Source organism: Episyrphus balteatus, chromosome 3, assembly GCF_945859705.1.
Source record: "Episyrphus balteatus chromosome 3, idEpiBalt1.1, whole genome shotgun sequence".
NCBI classification, from domain to species: Eukaryota; Metazoa; Arthropoda; class Insecta; order Diptera; family Syrphidae; genus Episyrphus; species Episyrphus balteatus.
The window spans coordinates 37621125-37644401 of NC_079136.1; the positions used below are offsets into that span (position 1 = coordinate 37621125).

At 30.9% G+C, this 23277-nt stretch overlaps 1 protein-coding gene across 3 annotated transcripts in view; it reads left to right on the top strand.

Moving 5' to 3' along the window:
• LOC129917193 (3-hydroxy-3-methylglutaryl-coenzyme A reductase) overlaps window positions 1-23277 on the top strand; it is an 81488-nt gene that overhangs the window by 55936 nt on the left and 2275 nt on the right. For 2 of the 3 annotated variants that reach the window (XM_055997586.1, XM_055997587.1), the window contains 4 exons: window positions 4184-5057; window positions 20390-20477; window positions 20559-21137; window positions 21204-22453. In XM_055997586.1, coding sequence (XP_055853561.1) covers window positions 4688-5057; window positions 20390-20477; window positions 20559-21137; window positions 21204-22453 — 2287 coding nt within the window. In that variant the 5' untranslated portion in view covers window positions 4184-4687. Of the gene's footprint in view, window positions 1-243; window positions 382-4183; window positions 5058-20389; window positions 20478-20558; window positions 21138-21203; window positions 22454-23277 lie in introns of those variants that run through there. The other variant, XM_055997588.1, reaches the window with a different exon arrangement.

Consider the following 23277-nt stretch of genomic DNA (forward strand, 5'->3'; position numbering starts at 1 on the left):
AGAATTTTTGCTGTACGATTCCAAATGGTATAGAATTGATGTTGAGCTTTTTTGTTTATTTCTCGAGATCACTCGAGTTGTGATGGTCGCGTTAAACAGTTGGCAAGTTTATTCGACTCGTTAAAATCTCGATTTGATATTGAGAATATTTAGTACGAATTTATATTTTTCATTTGCCGCATTAAGAAAAGTTTTCAGTGTTCTTTTGAGAAATTTCATAGTGAAGCATTAAAAAAAGATTGGAAAAGTAATTTCCTAGAAATTAATATACATAATTTCTCTTGAGTTGTGTTGAAATTTGTTTGATAAAAAAAATTCATAATAGAATTTATTTGTTTGTGTAAAGTTTTTTTTTCGGATGTTTACTTCTTCATTCCAAAAGTAAGAATATTTTTCTGTATAAACTGTTTATAAAAAATGCTTTTTTTAAATTTTGTATGTATAAATTTGTTATGGCTCAATACTGTGTGGATCGTCTAAAGATCCTTTGTAGTTAATTGACAAACTTTAGTTTCTAATGAAATCTAAATTAAAAGTTTAATTCTACAAAATCTGAAACAACCAGAACCATTAAACCAAAGATATGTCTCGTATTAATGTTTTTTTTATTAAATGAACAAAATATTTGTTAATTAAAAATTTTAGGTTGCTAAGTTTTTCGATAATAGAAAATTTATTAAATTCTAAATTAGTCTAAAAATGGTAAAAACTAAAAAGTATTCTATATTCACGAACAATTTTATAAGCCAACAAACTGTTTTTAGGACAAAATTACTTTGATAAACTCCAACTCAACCTAGAAATTAACAGTAAAAATTTTAATAACATAAATTAAAGATGTAAGATGAAAAATTCATATTTCATTAACCAAAGTTTTAGAAAATTACCCAGAAGTTTAAAAAAATTTTAAGTGCTCAAAAACGGCTGCTTCGATTCTAGGTTTAACTTTTGGTGAAAAACATATTTTTTTTAATCATTAGGTACACCGGCACTCAAAAAATAAAATGTATTACTGAGTTGCACGTACTTACTTGCTCTAATGGTAAAAGATGCTAAATATTTTTGATGAAATAATTCAAATAAGAAACATTTTAGTGTAATATAATAAAACAAATTTTACAAGAACTAAAAAAAAAACCTTTGAAACTGGTTTTTAAAATTTTAAAAACATTTTCTCGATAGGAAACAAAAATTTAGGAATACAAATTTTGAAAATCGTTATAGCCGTTTTTCAATGAAATTTAAAAAAAAAGTAATGTTTATTAATACAGAATTTTAATTGTTTTTTTTTTTTTTAATTTTTTTTTAAACAAAGTTCAAATCCATTTTCAAAAATATGATTTCAAAAATCCAAATTTATTGTTGTTTTTCTAATTTTACATTCAAAATACTATACCGGTTGTGAAATCCGATTACGAGCTCATACAAGATTCTAGTTTTGAATAAAGTATGTAATGTTTTTTTTTGCACTACAATCAAAATCTGTCGGACCTTTGCGGGTCAAATGGATTGAGATTTAGCGCATCGCAATACATGGTTTAAGGTTGATGTCATATCATAATTACTTCGACATTTGTTTGCATTTTTTTAAATTTATTTATAAAAAGTTACTCTTGACAAATTTTATTCTGAAAAATGCATCGTACCTAGTTGAAAGAATACGATTGCGCTTTGTACTCAAATTAATTTAAGAAATCCCTTTTTTTTCTTCTAATATAGTCTACTATTCATTAATTGATTTAAAATATCTCTAGTTTTCAACTACTGTAAAAAACTACTGTATAACTATTAATAGAAGTTGAATTAATGATATTAAAAAAACGTAATTACCTCTTTTATATGTGCATGAATTCAATCAAATTATTATACACAAAAAATTGTTTGTAATTTTAAAACGGATACAAAAGATAAAAATAATAAAGAAAGATTGAATAATAATAAATTTGTTATAAATAATAACTATATTTATATATACTTAATTGAATTTTTTGTTAGAAAAAAATAAAAAAAAAAAACTATTTAAAATTGTAATTAAAAACTACAAATAATTGGTATTAACTAATTACAATTTACATTATATACCTACGTATTTGTTATAAATAAATATTTTGTGGCACGACATGGAACTCTTATTTTGTGTTTTTATAATAACGATCTTGGGAGATAAAAATTCTCCTACGTGTCTGTAATGATTGGCTTTGAATCCCAAATTCCACCTCGTCATTGACATTGATTCGAATCGAAAAAGCCGCTGGATAGCATTCCTACAGAAAGGTCTTCAAGATGCATAACTTAGTGATCTTAGAGAAAAAACCCACATACATGATGCGAAAAATCAAAATTTCTACCTACTTTACCTATAAAAATTTCAACGCGACTTTAAAAAAAGTATGTTGATTTAAAGCCGGCAGACGGTTTAAAAGCCATACTTTATAGTCTCTTTTATTTTTGTATACCCACAAATAATTTTTTGGGACAAATATCCAACTTTCGGAGTGCCGTTCATCGAAACCTACTAAACCATCAAATCTATGGTTGCTCAATTATTACTGCTGTTGCTTGTTGACTTTTCCAGAATATATAACAGTAGGAACTTAGAAGTTTTCACCACGCTTATAACGATTTTGCATTGTTGATAATTATTAACTAAATAGAAAAAAATCACGTATACGCCACAGTAACCCAATTCGGTTTAACTTTATAAAAACGGTAGTATTGAGGTAGTATTATAGTTTGATTTTTATAATTAAGCATAAAAAATGAAATTTAATATGAAGAAACATAAGTAAATGATTGATTTTATTTGCGGAATTAATTAATTAATTAAAAATTAATCACATAGCCATTTATGCAGTTTTTTTAGTTCTTCTTAAAATAAACTCGTAAGGCTTACAAGAGTTAATCTTTTAATGAACCATTTTAATATAAAAAAAACAAACAAAATGATGAATCATGTAGAAGACACTACAACATTCGTCATAGCATTAGAGAGTTCCGAAAGTGAATTATTTTATTTTTCCTTACAGAAAGAACACATTTTTTTCGACCTTGTGGCCTAAATTTTGTATCATAATATAAAAAAAAAAATATAATTCTAATCTTAAGATCATCCGCAAATGCTGTTCCCGAAATGAAGGTTAATACGTTCCCGAAATGATTTCTCGACGGTTATTATTTTTACATCAAAACGTTTCTTACCAAATTTTCCATTACGATGAAATTCGTTACAAGGCCAACTAAAGAACGGCAACCCAATACCTCTAAAAAAATATTATCAAACTGTCTGTCACTGCCGACTGCCAAATTGTACCTATCTTTTTTCTTACTCGTACAATTTGAACTCCTAAATTTGAAATTCGTTCGAATTATATCTCATATATTCGTGTTGCATATAAATAACTTTGAAGCCCCAATTACACACTAAACATAAACTACTAATTTAACACAAAAATTCAACTGCTACATTATAATATTAAAATCATCAATCATTAGAAAAATATGTCAACAATTTTCTTTTGGTTTTTCCTTATTTCTTTTTTAAACTCGTATAATTACGTAATTTACGTATTCATCTTATGTCACCATCTCTCTCGAGTATATAATATGCGTACTTATTTTCTATAGAAACTATACTACCCTCCTTTATTCATTCAATGAAGTTTTTTTTTTTGAAATAAAAACTATTTTTTATATTTTTAAAATATTAATTTGTATTCCAATCCGAATCTAATTTCAACTTTGTATGTGATATGAAGAGGCTTCCGCATTTAATCACTAAAACACCTCAATTCCACTTATAAACTTTAAAAAAATGAAAAAATCCCATTTATCTGGGTGCCGCCACCGCCAACATAGCTTTAGCTTTAGCTTCTGCAATATTGCCTCCTCATTCCTCAACATAATGTAAGTCTACACTACACACATCTACACGTGCTTGAACTACTATTATACCATACCTACTCTCCATATGAAGATATTTTTCAAATATTGAAATAGTTGTTGAAGAATAATTTAATTTAAAGTGCGAAGGCGACTCTTATAATGTCGAGTATCTATCTATCTATTCATTACAATCCGATCGCATCTGTTATGCATATTAATCTTTTAACTTTTTTTTTTTTTTTGTTTATAAACAAAGACAAACATTAACCAATATTTTCTTCCCTTTTTTGTTTACTTTCAGATTGGTGAATTGAGAAATAATAAAGAAAAAAAAAATCAATTAATTGAATTCCAGCACACCCTCTAAACGAGTGATATAGAGGTGTAGTAACGCAACACGTAACGCAGACACCCTACTAGACATTATTATCGCTCGTTAAATTAGTTAAATTGCAAAATTACAATATCAACGCGACAGCGGACTGCACGCTGCCGCCAGCCTGATACCTAAAGCGGCGTTACCTCAGCCCGAGAGCTGAGCTGAGTTAATCACGGAAAAGTGGCCCAAAGCGCTTAATGTTTAATGTTTTATTATTATTTAATTTTTTTTATAACTAAGCGCGGGCATCGTTTTGTTTGATTTTGTTTTTTTTTGTACCTAAATTATTTATCTGTTTTTCGGTGTGATTATATTATTTTATTGGAATTTTCTTCAAAATCCATCATCGAACGTTTGTTCGCAAAAAAGAAAAAAACACAAACAAATATAAAAAAAAAAAAAAAAAACACAAACAAATCTGCAAACATGATTGGAAGATTATTTCGGGCTCATGGCGAATTTTGCGCGTCACATCCGTGGGAGGTTATTGTGGCGTTATTGACATTGACCGCATGCATGTTGACGGTAGATCGAAGTTCAACATTGGGTGATGCTGCTGCATCATCAGCAGCAGGCGGTGGTGGTGTTGGTGGGGGACCGACAATTAATACTGGCTCTTCATCGATGCCAAGCAGAAATCGACCATGTCACGGATGGAGCCAGTCTTGTGATGGTTTAGAGGCTGAATATAATGCAGCCGATGTAATTCTTATGACCATAGTGAGATGTTCAGCGGTGTTATATTGTTATTACCAGTTTTGTAGTTTACATAAACTTGGATCCAAATATATTTTAGGTGAGTTAGTAGTTTAAAAATGAATTAATTTTATAAAATTAAAGATCAAATAATTGTAAAATGTTTAAAAGCAAGTCTTATTTGGCTCAAAGTCTAACAAAATGTACTGTTTTAGTTTTAAATTTAATAATTTAATTAGAATAAGTTTTAGAAATTTACTGAAATCATGGTACAGGTAATCTTCCAGCATTAGAGTGGATTCTATAAAGTGAATTCGATGGGCTGAGTCCGTGTTTTTCTATTTCAACAAATTTTCAATAGAGCTTATGTTTTGTGTTTTCAGAAGCCATGGCTTTTAGTCTTTTTTTTCCTTGCATACTTTATTTATGTTAGTTGGATCTTTATAAAGTGAACACATATTTAAGTTCTTAGCATTGACATAAGGCTTTTGTTTCAAGCTTCTCAATGGTACCATTAACATTCATGTATGTCAATTACATCCTGTTCAATTATCGTTTTAAAGAACGCAAAGTTTGATTCAATTTTTTTGCTCCTATGTAGTAGGTAAAAATGTTCACTATGGCGTATACGTGTTTTTTTTTTTCATTACTATTTGAATTAAATTTGAATGTATTTGAGACATGAAAACTTAACTATTTAAATCCTTTTAGGCATTTTTATCATGGAATGCAACCGATGTTTTCCCTATTCCCTCTTTATATTCTAATAGTATTGCTAATTTGTCACTTTTTTAAGTTTAAGGTGAATTTTGTTTTTTAAGTTTATGTGTAATTAAATCAAAAACATGTTAAAAATAGTGGAAATGTGTGTAAGGACAAAAATGGCTAAAAGTCCCTTAACCCACCCTGAGCAACTCACTTCTTAAACATTTGTTGACCTTTTTTTACTTCATGACCTCTTGACAAAAACAATGAGGAGGAAGATTTTCTCTGTAATTTATGTAATAAACAAAATATTGTTTAATGAAAAAAAAAAAAATGCTTCTGCTTTGTTGCTTGTAAACAATTGTATTTTTATTTTGATGTTTACGTTAACTAATTCATGAAATGCATCTTCATCATTCACAATTTACCCATGAAGATTCACAGTTCAATTAAAATGTACTTCTCCGAGATAATAAAATAATTTATAAACGAAATTGCTCTCTTACAATAAAAAAAAAAAACATCTATGACGCACTTTTTTTGGGAAATTCAGAAAATATCTATGTAGGTCATCAAAAAACACGAATCGAAGATAAACGAGATGAACCAGCATTAAGTTAGATACGCGATGGTAATTAAATATTCATCTCTTTCAACAGTTTTTTTTTTCTGTTGAAATTAATAATGCGTGATGCAATTAATTTAATAAATGAAATCAACAAAAAAAAAAAAAAAAACAAATTAAACAGAAACAAAAAATCTCAAAAAGTTCTGTCAACCATGTTCACTGATTTCTGCATCTGATGGATGTGTATAGACACTAACCACGATTCGTTTTATTATTTTTTTGTGTTTTGGTTTGTGAAACTAAAAAAGTGAAACTTAATTTCAATTAGCAAAAGAATTAATTTATTTACTTAACTTACTCTCTGCGTGAGGTAGTATATCATTTTTTTTTTGTTTTAATAAAATTTCATAAAATCGCGAACAATTGTTTTATTGTGAACCAGAAAAAGTGAAAATGAAATCAGAGCAGAGCCGTAGTAAAGATTTTTTTTGTATCAGAAAAATATGAACGGAAGTTAATTTAAAGACCCAGAAACTCTTATGAAGAGATACAGATTGTTAACTAACCATTTCCCAATTCTGAAGAATTCTCTCCGATTTGATCTACGCAATTTATTTTTTTGTTCAAACAAACTCCGTGTAACAAACTTTGTCACCCTTTTTTAAATTTATTTTGACTTTAACCCACCTGTCTACAGCCCTGATTTATACCCTCCAGCAGCAAGAACCAAGCGCACAATAATATTCTTGCTTTGCAAAGAAAACGACTTCAACATCGTCTTCCTCAAAAAATGAGGTTCAAATTGAACTTGCAAACAAAGAATAGGTAGGTAGTCGTTTGGAGGAGAGCTCGTTTGAGAGCGTTAGCAACTGTTTGTTACATAAGCGCGAGTAGGTAAAAGAATTTTTCTCTATTTTTTTTTTTTCTGTTAAATTGCACAAGGCTCATACTATACTAGTAGAGCGACATCAGAGCAGTAAGATGTCTATTTGATGCCAATTTTTTTTTTTTTTTTAGTTTTTTTTTATTTTCCTACAGATGGAGGTGGCACTTTGTATTTTTCTCCATTAAAATCTGGCCTCGCATTGAGGAAACGCTCTCTGGTGCTATTCCCGTTTGAACGTTATTTTTTCTTCTACTCGTTTGCTATTTTTTTTTTTTTTTGTTCACTTCTTTTAAAAAATGTGCTTGTCCTTAAATGATGATTGCACTTGGCAAGCTGGGAAATGGACTTTTTTTTTCAAGTTTAAATCACCAGGGACACGAAAATGTATACCAACTACTGCATGGTAATTTGGTTATAAATTTTGTAAAAAAAATATATAGGTATGTTTTTTACTATTAGTATTGTGGTGGTGGTTTGGGGTCGTTAGTAATTTTATCTACTGCAGTTGCTTATCTATAAATCTGTGTTTTTGTTTGTATTTGATGAAGGGTCATGGTATAACATAATTACCTATTTCTAGTTTGAAATCAGTGTTGTGTAATTATAGTTGTCAATAGTTTATAGCTAAAAATAAGGTATTTATTGCAATGTAAAATCTAAGATTTAAATGCAATTCTGAACAAGAAAACTGGAACCAAAGACGTTGAACTTTATTGTTTATTTTGTTTGCATACAAAAAAAAGTAAGCAAACCTTGTCTATTTGCAATTTGCAACATTTTGGAATGACATCTTTGAGAGATTTAACACTAAAAAATCTGAAATTATTGAAATTTGTTATCCTAGTTCTGTTTATTGGGGTGTGAATATTTGAATCACCCAATTTTTTTTTTGCAAAGGAAACTGCTTCTTATGGTAATATATATGTATTTTGGGTGCAGACGAACAAATTAACGTTACCATTATAGTCCCGATTCTTATAATACAACTTTTTACTATCCCATTTCTTACTATTACGCTTTACCAATTAAAAACATGTTTTGCTTTTGATTCAGGTAAAAGTCTCAAAAAAGAAGGGTTTAAATGACAGTAACAATTAAATTTTAAGAAATTATAGTTTTTGAAAATTTCTAAAACAAACAGAAGCAAACAAATGCAATTTGACTTAATTAATCAAGTAATTTACTCGATTCGAATAGCGGAATAAACCTGGTTTTACTTTAAAAAATCGTGTAATTAAAAAAAGCTGAATTATAAAAAAACAGGATTAAAAAAAAATAAAATGCACGACTGGGGTCGCACGTACTTGCTCTTATGCTTAAAGTTACTCTAATGTTAAAGCTTTTTATTCAAGAAAATTAAGAAAATTAAAAATTTGATATTTTCAAGAAATTAAAAAAAATAAAATCTGTTTTTATAATTAATTAAATACCGTTTTAAATGACCTTTCACAAAAAACCAAGTATGCATGTTTACTTCTTATATAAAAAGGAATTTTTAGAAAAAAATTTTCGAAAATCGTTAGAGCCGTTTTTTAAAAAAATAATTTTTTATATATAAACATTTTCTAACATTTTTCAAAAAAAAAGTTGGTATGCCATTTTGAAGAAATAATTTATTTACGCATAAAAACGAAATTTCAAAATTTTTCATAAACCCGTTTTCAAAAAATTGATTTTTCAAAAAAAAATTTTGAAATATTTTTTAAAAATCCAAAAATGAGTTTTTTGAAATTTTTCTAAAATTTTAATATCACCTTCACCTAAACGCTTTTGTATAAAAATTTTCGTTGAAATCGGGGTGGTCTTGAACGAGATATTCATAATTCAAAAAAACCGTTCTATGACAGGTACCGTTAATAAAGGTAAAAAAAATATTTTTTTTATTTCGAAAGTTGGCTCTTATGATAATTATATGTTTTTAAACCGGGCTTTAGGTCAATGAAAACAAATATATTTTTGTCACGACGACGTTTCGTTCATGTCTATGAACATCATTGGCTCTGTTGTTGGCTCTTATGTGTAATACTACACTCAAAAATTTTAATCAAAATCGTTAGAGCCGTTTTTGAAAAAAATTAACTTTTCTATTTCCGTTATATGACAGGTACCGTTAGTTTTGGTCCTAAAAAAAAAATTCGAATTTGTCCTCTAGGGAATCACCCAAAACTGTTAACTACCAAGTTTGAACAAAATCACTCGAATAGTTTAGGCTGTAGCTCGAGGTACATACAGACAGACAGACAGACAGACAGACAGACAGACAGACAGACAGACAGACATACAGACAGACAGACAGACAGACAGACAGACGGACAGACAGACAGAATTGCCGGACCCACTTTTTTGGCATTCTCCATCATCGTAATGTCATGTAAAATTGTTATCTCGAGTTCGATTTTTTTTACGAATCCTAAACTTGTTCTTTAGTACCTATATCGCAAGTAAAAACAACCCCAAAAAGTGTTTTTTCAGAGATAGTGTCTTTTAAAAAAAATTGACGTATCTTTGATGACTACTTGTTCTAAAGGTGAAACTTATGTAAGCCGGATTTGATTAACAAAAATATAGATATCTTCCGATAAGAGATTTCCTTTCAAATACTTCTCTAATGATAATCGGTATTGTGTAAAACACCAGTTATTAAAACAAAATAATTATAAAATTTTTATAAATAACAAAATTTTTATATTCCTATTTACTTTCAACCCAATTCCTAGCTAATAGTGAAACTTAAGTGCACGAAAATATTCCTACAAAAGAATAACGATATTTTCACGTGTTCATTATTTATTTAATACTAGGCTATTGATTATGTAGTTTAGAAAGGAACTAAGACGTTCACGGGTTTTTATTGCAGGAATCGTTCAATGGGTTATAAAAGAAGATAAAACCGCTGAGTGCTATTAAATGAGAGGGTGGAAACTGAAGATAGGGGTGCAAAAGCCCCCTTTTTGGTTTTTTCAATATACCTCGTAAACCAAGCAAAATTTTGATATATTGCACATATAACTTTTTGTAGAGAATTAAATTTCCTATTGGAACAATGTTTTTTAAAAATTGAAAAAAAAAATTTCCATACCAAAATAGTCGAAAAAATCATAAAAAAAATATCAAAAAAATCGATTTTTTGAGTTTTTTTGCTTTTTTACTTGTACATTTTTTTTGGGTTGAGATAGACATAAACGCTGCTCCAAAGAAAAAAAGAAGCTTAAATTTCCTTCAAAATTCTGTACTCACTAAATTTTTTCATTGAAAATTAACCGAAGTATGGCCATTTTAATCTAGCTTTTTTTTCGCATTTTTAGTTTTACTCAAGTAAAACAGAAACATTTGAGGGGAAAGTACGATAACTTAAGCACCAAGAACTGATAATGAGATTTTGTAGAGAGTTTAAAAACAATCATTGTTTACTATGGGAGGGGGGGTCTATGTCCCCCCGTTTTGGCGGGAGGGGCAATTTTCTAAAAAAAATACTTAAAATAAAAAAAAATTATTAAAAAACAACGGCAACACTTACAGTTTTGATTGATACTTTTTTTAAAAGCTAGAATTTTAAACTTAATATTAATTTTAAAATGAAGTTATTTAAATCAATTGTTTTTGAAATAAGCGAGTGATTCCGATAAAGAAAGTATTTTGTCTATTTTTCAATTTTCTCAAAAAGTAGAAGGCATAGGAACATTATGATTTTCATGATTTGATAAGAAATCAATTAAGGCAGTTTACTCTGTCGATCAATTTCGTATTGAAGTCCACAGTCTTTGTGAAAATTGTACTCAATGTGCTTTTAAAACTTTTTTTTACAAGTTTTGACTTTGAAATCAGGCATTTCAAAAACAATTGATTAAAATACCTTCATTTTAAAATTAATATTAAGTTTATAATTCTAGCTTTTGAAAAAAGTATCAATCAAAATTGTAAGTGTTGCCGTTGTTTTTTAATAATTTTTTTTTATTTTAAGTATTTTTTTTTAGAAAATTGCCCCTCCCGCCAAAAAGGGGGGACATTGACCCCCCCTCCCATAGTAAACAATGATTGTAGTTAAAACCTCTACAAAATCTCATTATCAGTTCTTGGTGCTTAAGTTATCGTACTTTCCCCTCAAATGTTTCTGTTTTACTTGAGTAAAACTAAAAAGGCGAAAAAAAGCTAGATTAAAATGGCCATACTTCGGTTAATTTTCAATGAAAAAATTTAGTGAGTACAGAATTTTGAAGGAAATTTAAGCTTCTTTTTTTCTTTGGAGCAGCGTTTATGTCTATCTCAACCCAAAAAAAATGTACAAGTAAAAAAGCAAAAAAACTCAAAAAATCGATTTTTTTGATATTTTTTTTATGATTTTTTCGACTATTTTGGTATGGAAATTTTTTTTTCAATTTTTAAAAAACATTATTTCAATAGGAAATTTAATTCTCTACAAAAAGTTATATGTGCAATATATCAAAATTTTGCTTGGTTTACGAGGTATATTGAAAAAACCAAAAAGGGGGCTTTTGCACCCTTATCTTCAGTTTCCACCCTCTCATTTAATAGCACTCCGCGGTTTTATCTTCTTCTATAACCCATTGAACGATTCCTGCAATAAAAACCCGTGAACGTCTTAGTTCCTTATTACCCTGTTTTTTTCGACATAATCAATAGCCTATACCGACCTTGACGAAAAACAACATTTTTCAAACACAAAATGTGTTGTTCTTTTCAAGTTGCGCAAAATAAAATTATAATAATATAGATTTTTGAAATGTTGAAATATTTTGGTTGCATTGTAAGGAAGAAGTATTCCGATAAGTCACGTAAAGTAATAATCGTTTTAAAAGCAATATATTTACTTTAAATTTGGTGAAAGCTCTTTATAAAGTTGATGTCCTAGAATATTAACGCAACACTAATAAAACTTAACCAATAAATTCACAGACAAAGACGGTAACGGAGAAAATCGTACGCGTCTTCTCCGTAACCGCCTTTGTTTATGAATAATTTGGCTGCGTTTAATTAGTTTGTCATGAAACCTTTAGGACATCAACTTTATGATAATTCCTTAAAACTAATAAACTTCATAGATTACTTCTTCTACGAGACGAAATGGATAAAAATGTCTTACGTCACTGCGTTACTTTTGAATGACAGTTATACAGTTTACTACTTGCATTAATTAATTGGGTGTGAATTGTAAATAAATGAACTTCAATTAAATTCACTCTTCGTTAAACTATTATAATTCCACTAACCTTCTTCTGTCCTGAACTTAATATTTAAATATTATTTATCGTCTTAAAGAAAATCAATTAAATTAAAGAGTTTAAAGACCTCTTTCAATAAAACCACTCTTCAAGTACCGCAGCACACATTTGACCTGGGTGTCAGCGTCAAACTTGAATAGGAGTAGAAGTAGTTATTCAAATGCAACAACAACAACAAAAAAACAATTATTGTGAACTTGAACTACACTCAATAGCTGCTGAGCGCGTTCAGTGCGATTAGGTAAATAACCACCTTAAGCATTTCCATCAGCAGCACTTTCGCGTATTGATATATCGATGACGACCATTGACCATACAATTTTGCGGAATGTTCATTGCGAAAGCATCCACAGAAAAATAAAATAAAAACGAGTTAAAAATACATTGCGCCGCTACTTTACCGTGAATCGTCATAATAAAAATAACTGACATGAAGCCCTAAGCTGAGTTTTTTTTTTTATTGCAATTCGTCCAAGACGACCTTGCCATAACATTTGACTTTTAATCTGTCATTTTATTTATATTTTATATTATTTGAACAAACCTATTTCTGGAATATCCAGCACTTGGATATATATCCATGTCAAGGGTATTAAAAGCGTAAATGATAACATTTACCACGCCAATGATTTTCAAAAAGATATAAAGGCTTTAAACTTGCACAATCTTCTGCTGGAATCTGCTATAATAAAGGAGAAAAAATAAAACAAACCAGTTCCAATTCCTACCACTTCTGTTTAAAAATTTAATTTATTTATGAAAAGTGAAAACTCCGCACAAGGCTTCACATCATAAGCTGTTCGCGAATATAGATAGGATTAGAGCGGGAATTGAGCATGCATGCAGACATAACTACATGCAATTCCTTACAGACTTTACCACTTTCGGTTTCATTGAACATCGAGTCTTTATAAACTGGAACTTCTTGCCCCCAAAAAAAACCAAAACAACCCGCCGCAAGTTTGAAGTTACTTATTATATATTTTCGCAATTCATTTACAACCATTAATTTACTTTCAATGGTTTCCTTCTTTGCGTTTATCATAAAGCTCAACTATATGACAGACGAATGGCAAGTTTGGAAGAGCATGTTGTCTCTCATAGTCAAGTTGGTACAGTTGCTGCAGCAGATAATTTTCTCAATAAATCTTGAAAAATGGCCTTTTAATGCTTATCGGTACTACCAGAAAAAAATAAGAGGTTCTATTTCATTAAATTTAACAATGTTAGTTTACGTTTCGTTATGTTGAGTTACGTTACGCTAACTTACGTTAAGTCGGGTTGGATTTTGTTAAGAATTTAAATTATTAAATTGTTTAACATTAAGTTAATTTATTTAACATTACACGCCTTAACGTAACGTAACGTTAAAATAAAATAGAAGTTACGATTTAAATCGACATCGATCCTTAATTGAAACTGAACGAAAAGTGACAAGTGACGTAACAAAACTCACACAAGGCAACAATCAAATTGTGACTATTGAGCTCATATTATGTGTAGGTCTCATTTGCAGTACCATGCGCACCATAGTTTATTTCTTGTCTAATTAACAAGTCGGTAATAATTCACCTTGAGTGCGCATACAAAAAAAAAATAGACAGTAGACATAAATAGAAGTTTGTTATAAATTAAACGTCATTTGGCAGCAAATTTGTTGATTAGATCAAAACGGTCGGTGGAACACGTGAAAATTGTTTATCCTATTCAAAAAAATTTTTTCTTATTTGTTATGAAATAAAGAAACGAGGCCAAAACCCAAAACCCATATTGAGAAGGAAGTATTTTCAATAGAGCATAAATGATCCAAATAACTTTTAACAAAAAGTGAATGTTAGATAACAAGTATTGACAGAAGATTCAAGACTGACCTTTTTGCAAATTTAGCATCTTAGATTAAATTGAAATAGTAAATAAATGTTTGCAATGAGGGTTATTATAAATTTAGAATGTTTTTGTTTAAATCACATGCATAAGAGGGTTCGCGTTACGTTAATTGAACCTTTTATTCCCACTCTCTTACCAAAATAAACTGTCAAACACATCCAATGAGTGCGTTCAGTTACATGAATATATAAAAAAAAAACTTCAAATCAATTTACATTTCATTGAACATGGCGGGACCACACTGCAACATAAGCCGCGTTCATTTGGAGGTGGGTAGACTACTTATTAGTAGAAATCTAGTACAATCACTGCACGTCTAATCTAATGTAATGACTTTCCACACTATAACAATCTAAGCTGTCAAAAAGTTAATTCCTTAACTTAATTCCGGTTCACATTTAATTACAAATCAAAAAAGCGTTACTGTTATAAGTTATGACAAAGTCTTTTCCATCCGGGACTGTATAATGCAATTTTTTAAAATTAAATTATAAAATTAAAAACATACGTCCGATTCGAATTTTTTCCTGGAATGTCAGAAGAAATTCAGAAACTGTCAAAATTTTAACATTTCCGTATTGAAAAAACCAAAGGAAGTGAAAGGAATCAAAGAATGGAACTATATTTTTTTTTTTCAATTTCCTATCTACCAGTAGAAGTTGTAAAAACTTTTTTTTATTCAGGATTTTATATAGATTACAGATTGCAACATCCTGCAATGAAGTGTGCACAATCTAAAATTGTAAATTACTACAAACTGGTATTAGGAAGTGAAATTGGAAGTGAAATCGAGGTAATAGAGTATTGTACTGTGGTCAAAACTCAACCAATACACCCACACTTCATGAAACTTAAAACAGAACAATAAGAAAAACAAAAAAAAATTATATCACTTTTTCTTTCAACGCCTTTAATTTATTACAAAGAATAAAGAGTATGTTTTGGTCGAAAGAACTTGCTCATAAATACCCAAAACAATATAGATTTGAGTGCGGAAAATAGTTATAATTTCCTCAAATAATCTAGTACAATCTTCAATTTCGCTTATTGATTGTTTGGCATACAAAAGCCACGTTGCTTTGGTGACTACTTATGAGCAGATGATTAGTAGATCTAGAACAATCACCATATGATTTTCTGCTTGAGGAGATAAGAATGTGTAGTTGTTGTACTAGATTTCTACTCATGAGTAGTCTACGCGGCTTATATATTAAATGTAGGGAAACGAAAAGTTGCACTGACTTCAAAATAAGTTCTACTTAAAACAAAAAACACTGCAGTGCAAACTTTTAAGCCACTGTCAAATCCTCTACTGAGCTCAAAAATTGCATGCAATTTACAATTGCGATTTACTTGATAAAACTTGCACGTTGATCCAGGGCTAAAACTTTTAAAATTTTGCTAACTTGTAAAGCAACTATCATGCATGTTTTGATACCACTGTGAAATCCTCTACTGGAAACAGAACTTGCAAGAAAGTTGACATGGAAATAACAGTTGGAATGTGCTTTTAAAAATGTTTGTGACAAAATTTGCACGTGGATCGGGTGTACTAATAAATTTTGTTTGAGTATATTGCGACTTGCTTGACAAAACTTGCCCGTAAAATCCTCTGCTGGGCTCAAAATTTGCAAGCAAGTTGAGATGCAAGTAACATTGCAAATATGTTAGTAAAAATTGTGTAGGTAATTGCGACTTGCATGACAAAACTGCACGCTTCCAACAACCTATAAGTTTCAAGTTATTTGCAGCACTTAACGATTTATTTTTTAAATATATCGACCTCTACGTCTACAACCTCTACATCACCTTTAAATGTCCATGTCTACATACTCTACACTTCTACAGTATACACATTTCGCAACTCAAAAAATTTCGCAAAAAAAACTTCAAAGTCAGATCTTATACTCGTACCCCAAGATACGAACAAAAATCCTGTTTTGTGTGTCTCTCAGGAGGAGGTAACATTATCGTTTTATAAATCTTTGCCTTCGATTTGCAAAATTATAGGAATTCCTTCTCATGCAGTAGCTAGCATTCGCTATAAACATGCGGTTCAAAAATTGCAAATGATTGAGTAACACTATCGACGGAATGTCAAAAATTAAGATCAAAGCCATTAATTCCGGTGTGCTGTTAAAAATGTTGTTACATACCTACGAGTAGGTACTACTAAAATTCAAACTCGCCGAAAAGAGATACAAATATGTACTACAATTACTACAAACAAACACATTAAGTTAGTTTTTTGTAAATTAATCAACGTCGATTGTTTTGATATTGGACAACGTTGTTCATTCAACGATGTCTTGTATTAGTCAGGGCCGGACTACTGGAAAATATCCTTAAGGCGTAATACAAAAGAGGGCGCAAAAGTTATAAAAATGGTGTAAATAATTATTGTGTTCTCTGAAAAAATATTCATATGAGGTGTTGGAAGTTGGATATGGTCGGTCTCATAAGGAAACCTCGTAACTCCCAAACTCAAAATTTTACAGGAGAGACAAAAGATTAGAGAGACTACAGAGTAGTTGGGGAGTAACGTGCTGTGCAAAATTTTAATTTAAGTCTATTTAGAGTTTTCGGAATGACTTCAAATTTTTTGGGTTGCTCCGCTAACATATTTTCAAAAAAATTTAGGGCTCTTTAGGGCCTTTTTCAAAAATTATCAATTTATTTGTGATTTTGAGCCAAGAGTTTTCAGTTCAGTTACGTTTGAAAGAATCATTCCAAATCTACCTTCACTATGATTCCCAAAATTGTTTAGGTATCAGATTGTATCAAGGCACAGCATTCCACTATTTCGACCCTGCATCCAAGAGATTATTGCAATTTATTTGGTTTAAGTTTCCGTCTTTGGTTTAGCTTATAGCATCAACATGCGTGCATGCGTTGTGCTCTAATTCGACCTGAATGTGGGATTTTATAGTACACGTTGCTGATGGATATGCAGAGCAGAGCACAGTTCGAAGACCAAGAAACAATGTTACAAACTTGAATCTGCGATGCAATTTGCAATATACAAACACAAAGTACGCATCTACTTGTACGTGACCTAATGCATGTCCATTGTCCATAGAGGTAGTATTCAAGATTTTACTTATAGTTAATTATTTTTGGCCGCGAGGTCTGAAAATGTCAAATATATTTGCATGCAAATGAGAAACCCCCATGTGAGGTTATAAAAGCTTCCTTTTTACAAGAGAGGCCAACACCATCATCATTAACGGGGTGATCGAGTATAAGGTCGTAAAGATTTATTATAACAACCATGGTAATGACGGTTAATGTAGGTAAATTATGTTTCTAGTTTTGACGCATTTATTTGGTTGACTATGAAAAGTTATTATAATTTTTGATTGATAGCTTTTTGTTGTTGGATTAAAAAGATGTACTAGGAACTAGGACGTAGTTTTGTGTAGAGATCATGGACTTATAGTGCATATAGGATTGTGGAAGGTTAATCGGATTAACTCATGAAGTTTTTAATTCTATGAATAAGAGATTTATACTTTATGCTTTATTTAAGCCATTAAGGGTCAATTTTTCAAGGCTAAATCCTTCTGGTTGTAAAATTCATCTCATCTTAACTCCTGCAATATGTTTTTGAATCAGTTTCGTTCCAGGACCCAGGAATATTATATTGAATTAATCTATTAAGTTCCAACTACTTGTATTTCAATTCGAGAGTCTATAGACTAGACAGCGTGTGACCAGTAATGATATTATATCATAGCTTCTCATTGTTTCCTTATCATATTTTTGTTTGCAACTAACTTGCCATTACCTCGTGTATATTCTTATAATGATGACTTGAACAATATTATAAGTGTTCTTAAATATGTGGTTTGATAGGAATACCTATCTATGTATATTAGGGTGGGTCAAAAAAATCGAAATTCTTTTTTTTTTTTATTTTGTACCCCGAAAAATCGATTGCTAGACACCTCTAGAATATACACACCAAATATGAGCTCTTTATATTAATGGAAAGGTCCTCCGCTTCGCAATTTTCCATTTTTACATCAAGCTTCTACTAAAAAAAAAATCATTTTCTTATTAATTGACTTTTTAGCAAACAAACAAATTGAAAAATTATATGTAATAATCAAACGCGCAAGACATATTCTTGTAGGAAATAGATTGTTCCACAAAAAAGGTCTTGTTAACTTTTTTCATTAATCTAACCATTCTAAAGATATTCGAGGTCAAAATTTAAAAAAATTTCTTTACTTTATTTTACTTTAAAAAATTTTCCAATTCACTGAAAATTCATTATTTTCAAATTAGCAAGATATATTCTTGTTTCGATTTTTAGGAGTACAAAATTAAAAAAAAACATTTTGGTTTTTTTTGACCCACCCTAATGTATATGCTATCTTATCTTTCTAAAAAACGTTCACATCACGTTCATGATAAGTTTCAATATATGTACGTAATTAGTGTACAAAAGTCTTATCAAGCACTGATAAATGTAAAATACGCATCTGCAATATAAAGCCTATGACAATAATCAAAACTTAATTGACTTAATTTTATCTTGCAAAATAAAAATTTTTATAAGTATAATTTGTATTTTTGGTTCTATTTTCAAATAGTCCCATAAGTCAAAATAACTTGAATTTTTTTTTAATATAACTTATCTCTAATTTAAAGAATTCCTATAAACTTGTCGATTTTCTAGACCTAGAGGAAGATTGTACTTCAAATCTAGTAGTTCTGATTTTTTTGAACAGTTGTTTATAATTCTGGCCCAATGATCGTCCTAGGTTTTCGGACACGAGTGTCGAACACCGATTGCAAAACTTATTTGCTTACCTTTACTCTTTGCAGCTATTATTCATGTTTTCTTAGATATGTATTTGTTACTAAAAAACATGTCTTCTTTAAGACACATTGGTTGTTTAAAGAAAGTAAAGAAATTGATGCAAAATGCAACTGTCACGGGGGTTATACAAATATTGGCCCTTAGTAATAGAACCGAATTAAGCAAAACTCGATTTTAACAACAGCAAAAATTAATGGTAATAAAACATACCCCTTATTTCTAAACCAAGAATTGGCTTAGAGGCAGTTCACCTATTAACTAAGTCGATTTTAAAATCATAGCACACCCTTAAATGGAAAATCTCAAATTTTCAAAAATTATGCGAGTTTGTGGTTTCATTTTTGAAATAGAAGGAAAAAAGGGGTCGAAAATGACCTGATTACCTGAGTTGGTTCTTGTAATTAAGAGTGTAGTGCCAAAGTTGCCAGAAAACAGGACGGGAACTACCGTTTCCCTTAATAATATCCTTTTTAAATACATTGAAACTCTCCAACGAACACGTTACATTTCGCCTTAAGGGTTGAAACGCTCCTTTCAGTATTCCATCCAAGGAAGATATTTAAAATTTATTGAAATCCATATCATACATACATGCTACAAAGCAATTACCTACATTTTTTCGCAAAATACCTACTCAATTTTCAGTTTGGGATTGTCCGGGTTCAACGTAGAACACATGAACGTAAGTTCTTGATTTGAAGAGGCTTTAATGGATCAGATATCATAAAAAGTGAGTTTACATTAAGGTGACATTTGGTTGTAAGTAATGAATTTAAGTTCAGATAGCCTGCGTTGGACCTAGTCAGTATTGTAAATTTCTAGGGAAACTTAAGAAAATAAATCTTTCAATGTCCTGCATATTTTTTGAGAAGCCGGTTTTCTCTTGCCTCTTTTGCTTATAGAGGTCTTTGATCCGTCTTTTCGTTAAAGTGACCCATGGATTTTTTTTTAATAAAAACCATAATTTCACTGTTCAAAATGTTTGATAATATTAATATGTTAACAATTTCTTAACCTACAGTTTTTACCTCACATTTAAGAGGAGTAAAAAAGAAAGAAAACGAATACCGCTATCTAACTCTTTATGCCCCTTCAAAACGAACGTCCTCTTCAAACTAGGGACCTTTTACAAGAAATAAATATTCCGTCTGGTAGTTTCGACCCATTTTCGTCTTCTTTTCTGACCAATATCGCTATATCAAATATTAATCACTTCCACAGACAGTTGAAACTCTAAGTTGTGGTTTAAAGAATATAAAAACATCTCTAAACGTTTAGCAATTATTTTTAATCTTTTCCTTCCTTTTTTAAATTTCAGGCATTGCTGGACTATTCACAGTTTTCTCGAGCTTTATATTTACAACAACAATCATTAAGTTCCTTGGAAGTGATATATCAGATCTAAAGTAAGAACATTTTATATTAACTTGTAACTTGCATCATTTAATCAAACTTTCTTCTTCTTCCATTTTTTGTTTTTACTATAGAGATGCATTATTTTTCTTGCTTCTATTGATCGATTTATCCAACTCAGGCACTCTTGCCCAATTAGCTTTATCCGGATCGAATCAAGCCGAAGTAACAAATAATATTGCAAGAGGATTAGAACTCTTGGGACCAGCTATATCACTAGATACAATTGTAGAAACTCTAGTTATTGGTGTTGGTACATTGTCGGGCGTACAGCGTCTGGAAATTCTATGCACATTCGCCGTCCTATCTGTGCTCGTTAATTATATAGTATTTATGACCTTCTATCCGGCATGTTTGTCACTAATATTGGATTTGTCACGCAGTGGCATGGACATGTCTTTGGTTCGTGCCAAAGCAAAGGATTCAATTCTGATAAAAGCTCTTACCGAAGAAGAACAAAAAAATAATCCAGTTGTTCAGAGAGTAAAGATTATCATGACCACTGGTCTCATGATTGTTCATATCTATTCGAGAGTTGTATTCTCAGAGAATGATTATGATAGTGTGGAGAATTCATTGTCACCCAAATTACAACAAATGAACATGAATACCAATAGAACTGAATCGGGAGAGTTTGCAGAGTATATTATTAAGTAAGTTTCAAGATTTTTTACTTTTTCCAAGTTCCATTGATTAACTTCTTTTTTGTCTTCTTACAGATGGCTCACAATGAGCGCCGACCAAATCGTAATTCTTATCCTTCTCATAGCATTGGTTGTGAAATTTATATTTTTTGAAAATCGTGAGGACCTTCATGATCAAATCAGACAATCAGCCATCGTTGCTGCATCAGAATCCAAGCCATCGCCGACGTTGCCTGGCAAAAGTCAATTAGCTGTAGATGTTGTTAAACAGCCAGTTCCAAGAATTCCCCTCTTCACAATCGAAGAGGACAATTCAGTAGATGTTTGCACTCAAACCGAAGACGATCACTATGTTAGACCGTATGCAAATCATAATGAATTGCAAGCTTTAACACGTTGCAATGAACCACCTCGATCGCTCGAGGAATGCCTTGAGATTCTAAAATCAGATCCTGACTATCTTACAGACGATGAAATTGTCAGAATAGTAAATACAGCTGCACCTCACTGTCCACTCCATAAGATCGAAAATATCATTGGTAAACCAGAGCGTGGAGTGCGTATCCGCAGAAAGATCATTGGAACGAGGGCCAAAATTCCAATGGAAAAGCTAAATATGCTTCCTTATCAGACTTTCGATTATAGCAAAGTTATGAATGCTTGTTGTGAGAATGTTTTAGGTTACATACCAATTCCGGTGGGTTATGCCGGACCATTGCTTCTCGATGGATGTCAATATTTTGTTCCTATGGCCACAACAGAGGGTGCTCTAGTTGCCAGTACGAATAGGGGATGTAAAGCTTTATCGATACGTGGTGTTACGAGTATTGTCGAAGATGTTGGCATGACTAGAGCACCATGTGTAAGATTTTCCAGTGTCGCTAGGGCAGCTGAAGCTAAAACTTGGATCATGGATGATGTGAATTATAAAAAAATCAAAACCGAATTTGATTCGACAAGTCGATTTGGCAGACTAAAAGAGCTTCTGATAGCCATGGATGGACCACAATTGTATATAAGATTTGTTGCATTGACTGGTGATGCTATGGGAATGAATATGGTCTCGAAAGGTGCCGAAATGGCATTGAAGTGTATTAGTAAAGAATTTCCAGATATGAAAATTATATCGTTGAGTGGGAATTTCTGTAGTGATAAGAAACCAGCGGCGATAAATTGGATTAAGGGCAGAGGGAAACGCGTTGTGACGGAGTGTATCATTTCAGCGGCAACGTTACGATCTGTTTTGAAGACAGATGCTAAAACTCTAGTCGAATGTAATAAATTGAAGAATATGGGCGGCAGTGCAATGGCTGGCAGTATAGGAGGTAAGATTTGTTTTTATGATTGTTTTGTGTTATAGATCGTTAACGCCACGATCGATAGTATGTATGTTTCATCTATCCCGATCTGTATACACTTATACAGCCATCTTCAATTTGCCACCTCAAGTTTTCAAACATCACCTCCAAACAGATCACACTTTTGAAAAAAGGATTCCTCTATTCTTGGTTTTCTATGATCTAGTATTGAAGAATTTACCCCCTGAATTCCGATGTTCAATCGCTCTACATTTTCCAACCATTATTATTATTCTCATAGTCTATTCTTAAATTTTGTTCTTGCGAGGGACAATGGCAAAAAAGATAAAGTGATTATGGGTCAACTTATGGGTCTTTCCATTGGTAAAAAATCAGCTTATTTTTTATTGAATCTATCTTAACAGGTGTCTGCTTAAATGTTAAAAATCAAAGATCAATTTTTGACTGATTTGGATCAAAAAAGTAAATTGGTTTTTTTAACAATAGTTATTTTCTGTTGATAGGCTGAAGCATACAAACATAAAAATATTAGTCACCTTCCGCCTTTATGTCCGGATGTCTTCTTCACATGTTGAATGCACTTATTCCCATTTTCCAAATGTGAGATTGCAACTAGCTCTGCCCGTATAGAACTTAAACGAACAGAGACGGTTGGGTTATCCCATACTTCAGAAAGTTTTTTTCTGTGAAATATTCTCCCAGGTGATTTGAAACCCGAAAAGTATCAATTGTTGACTATCTATAGTTTATTCGTTTGTCCTGAGGAAGTACAAGTCCCCAAGAGATGAACCTTTTTTGACTTAATAATTTCTCAAATTTTAACATGTTAT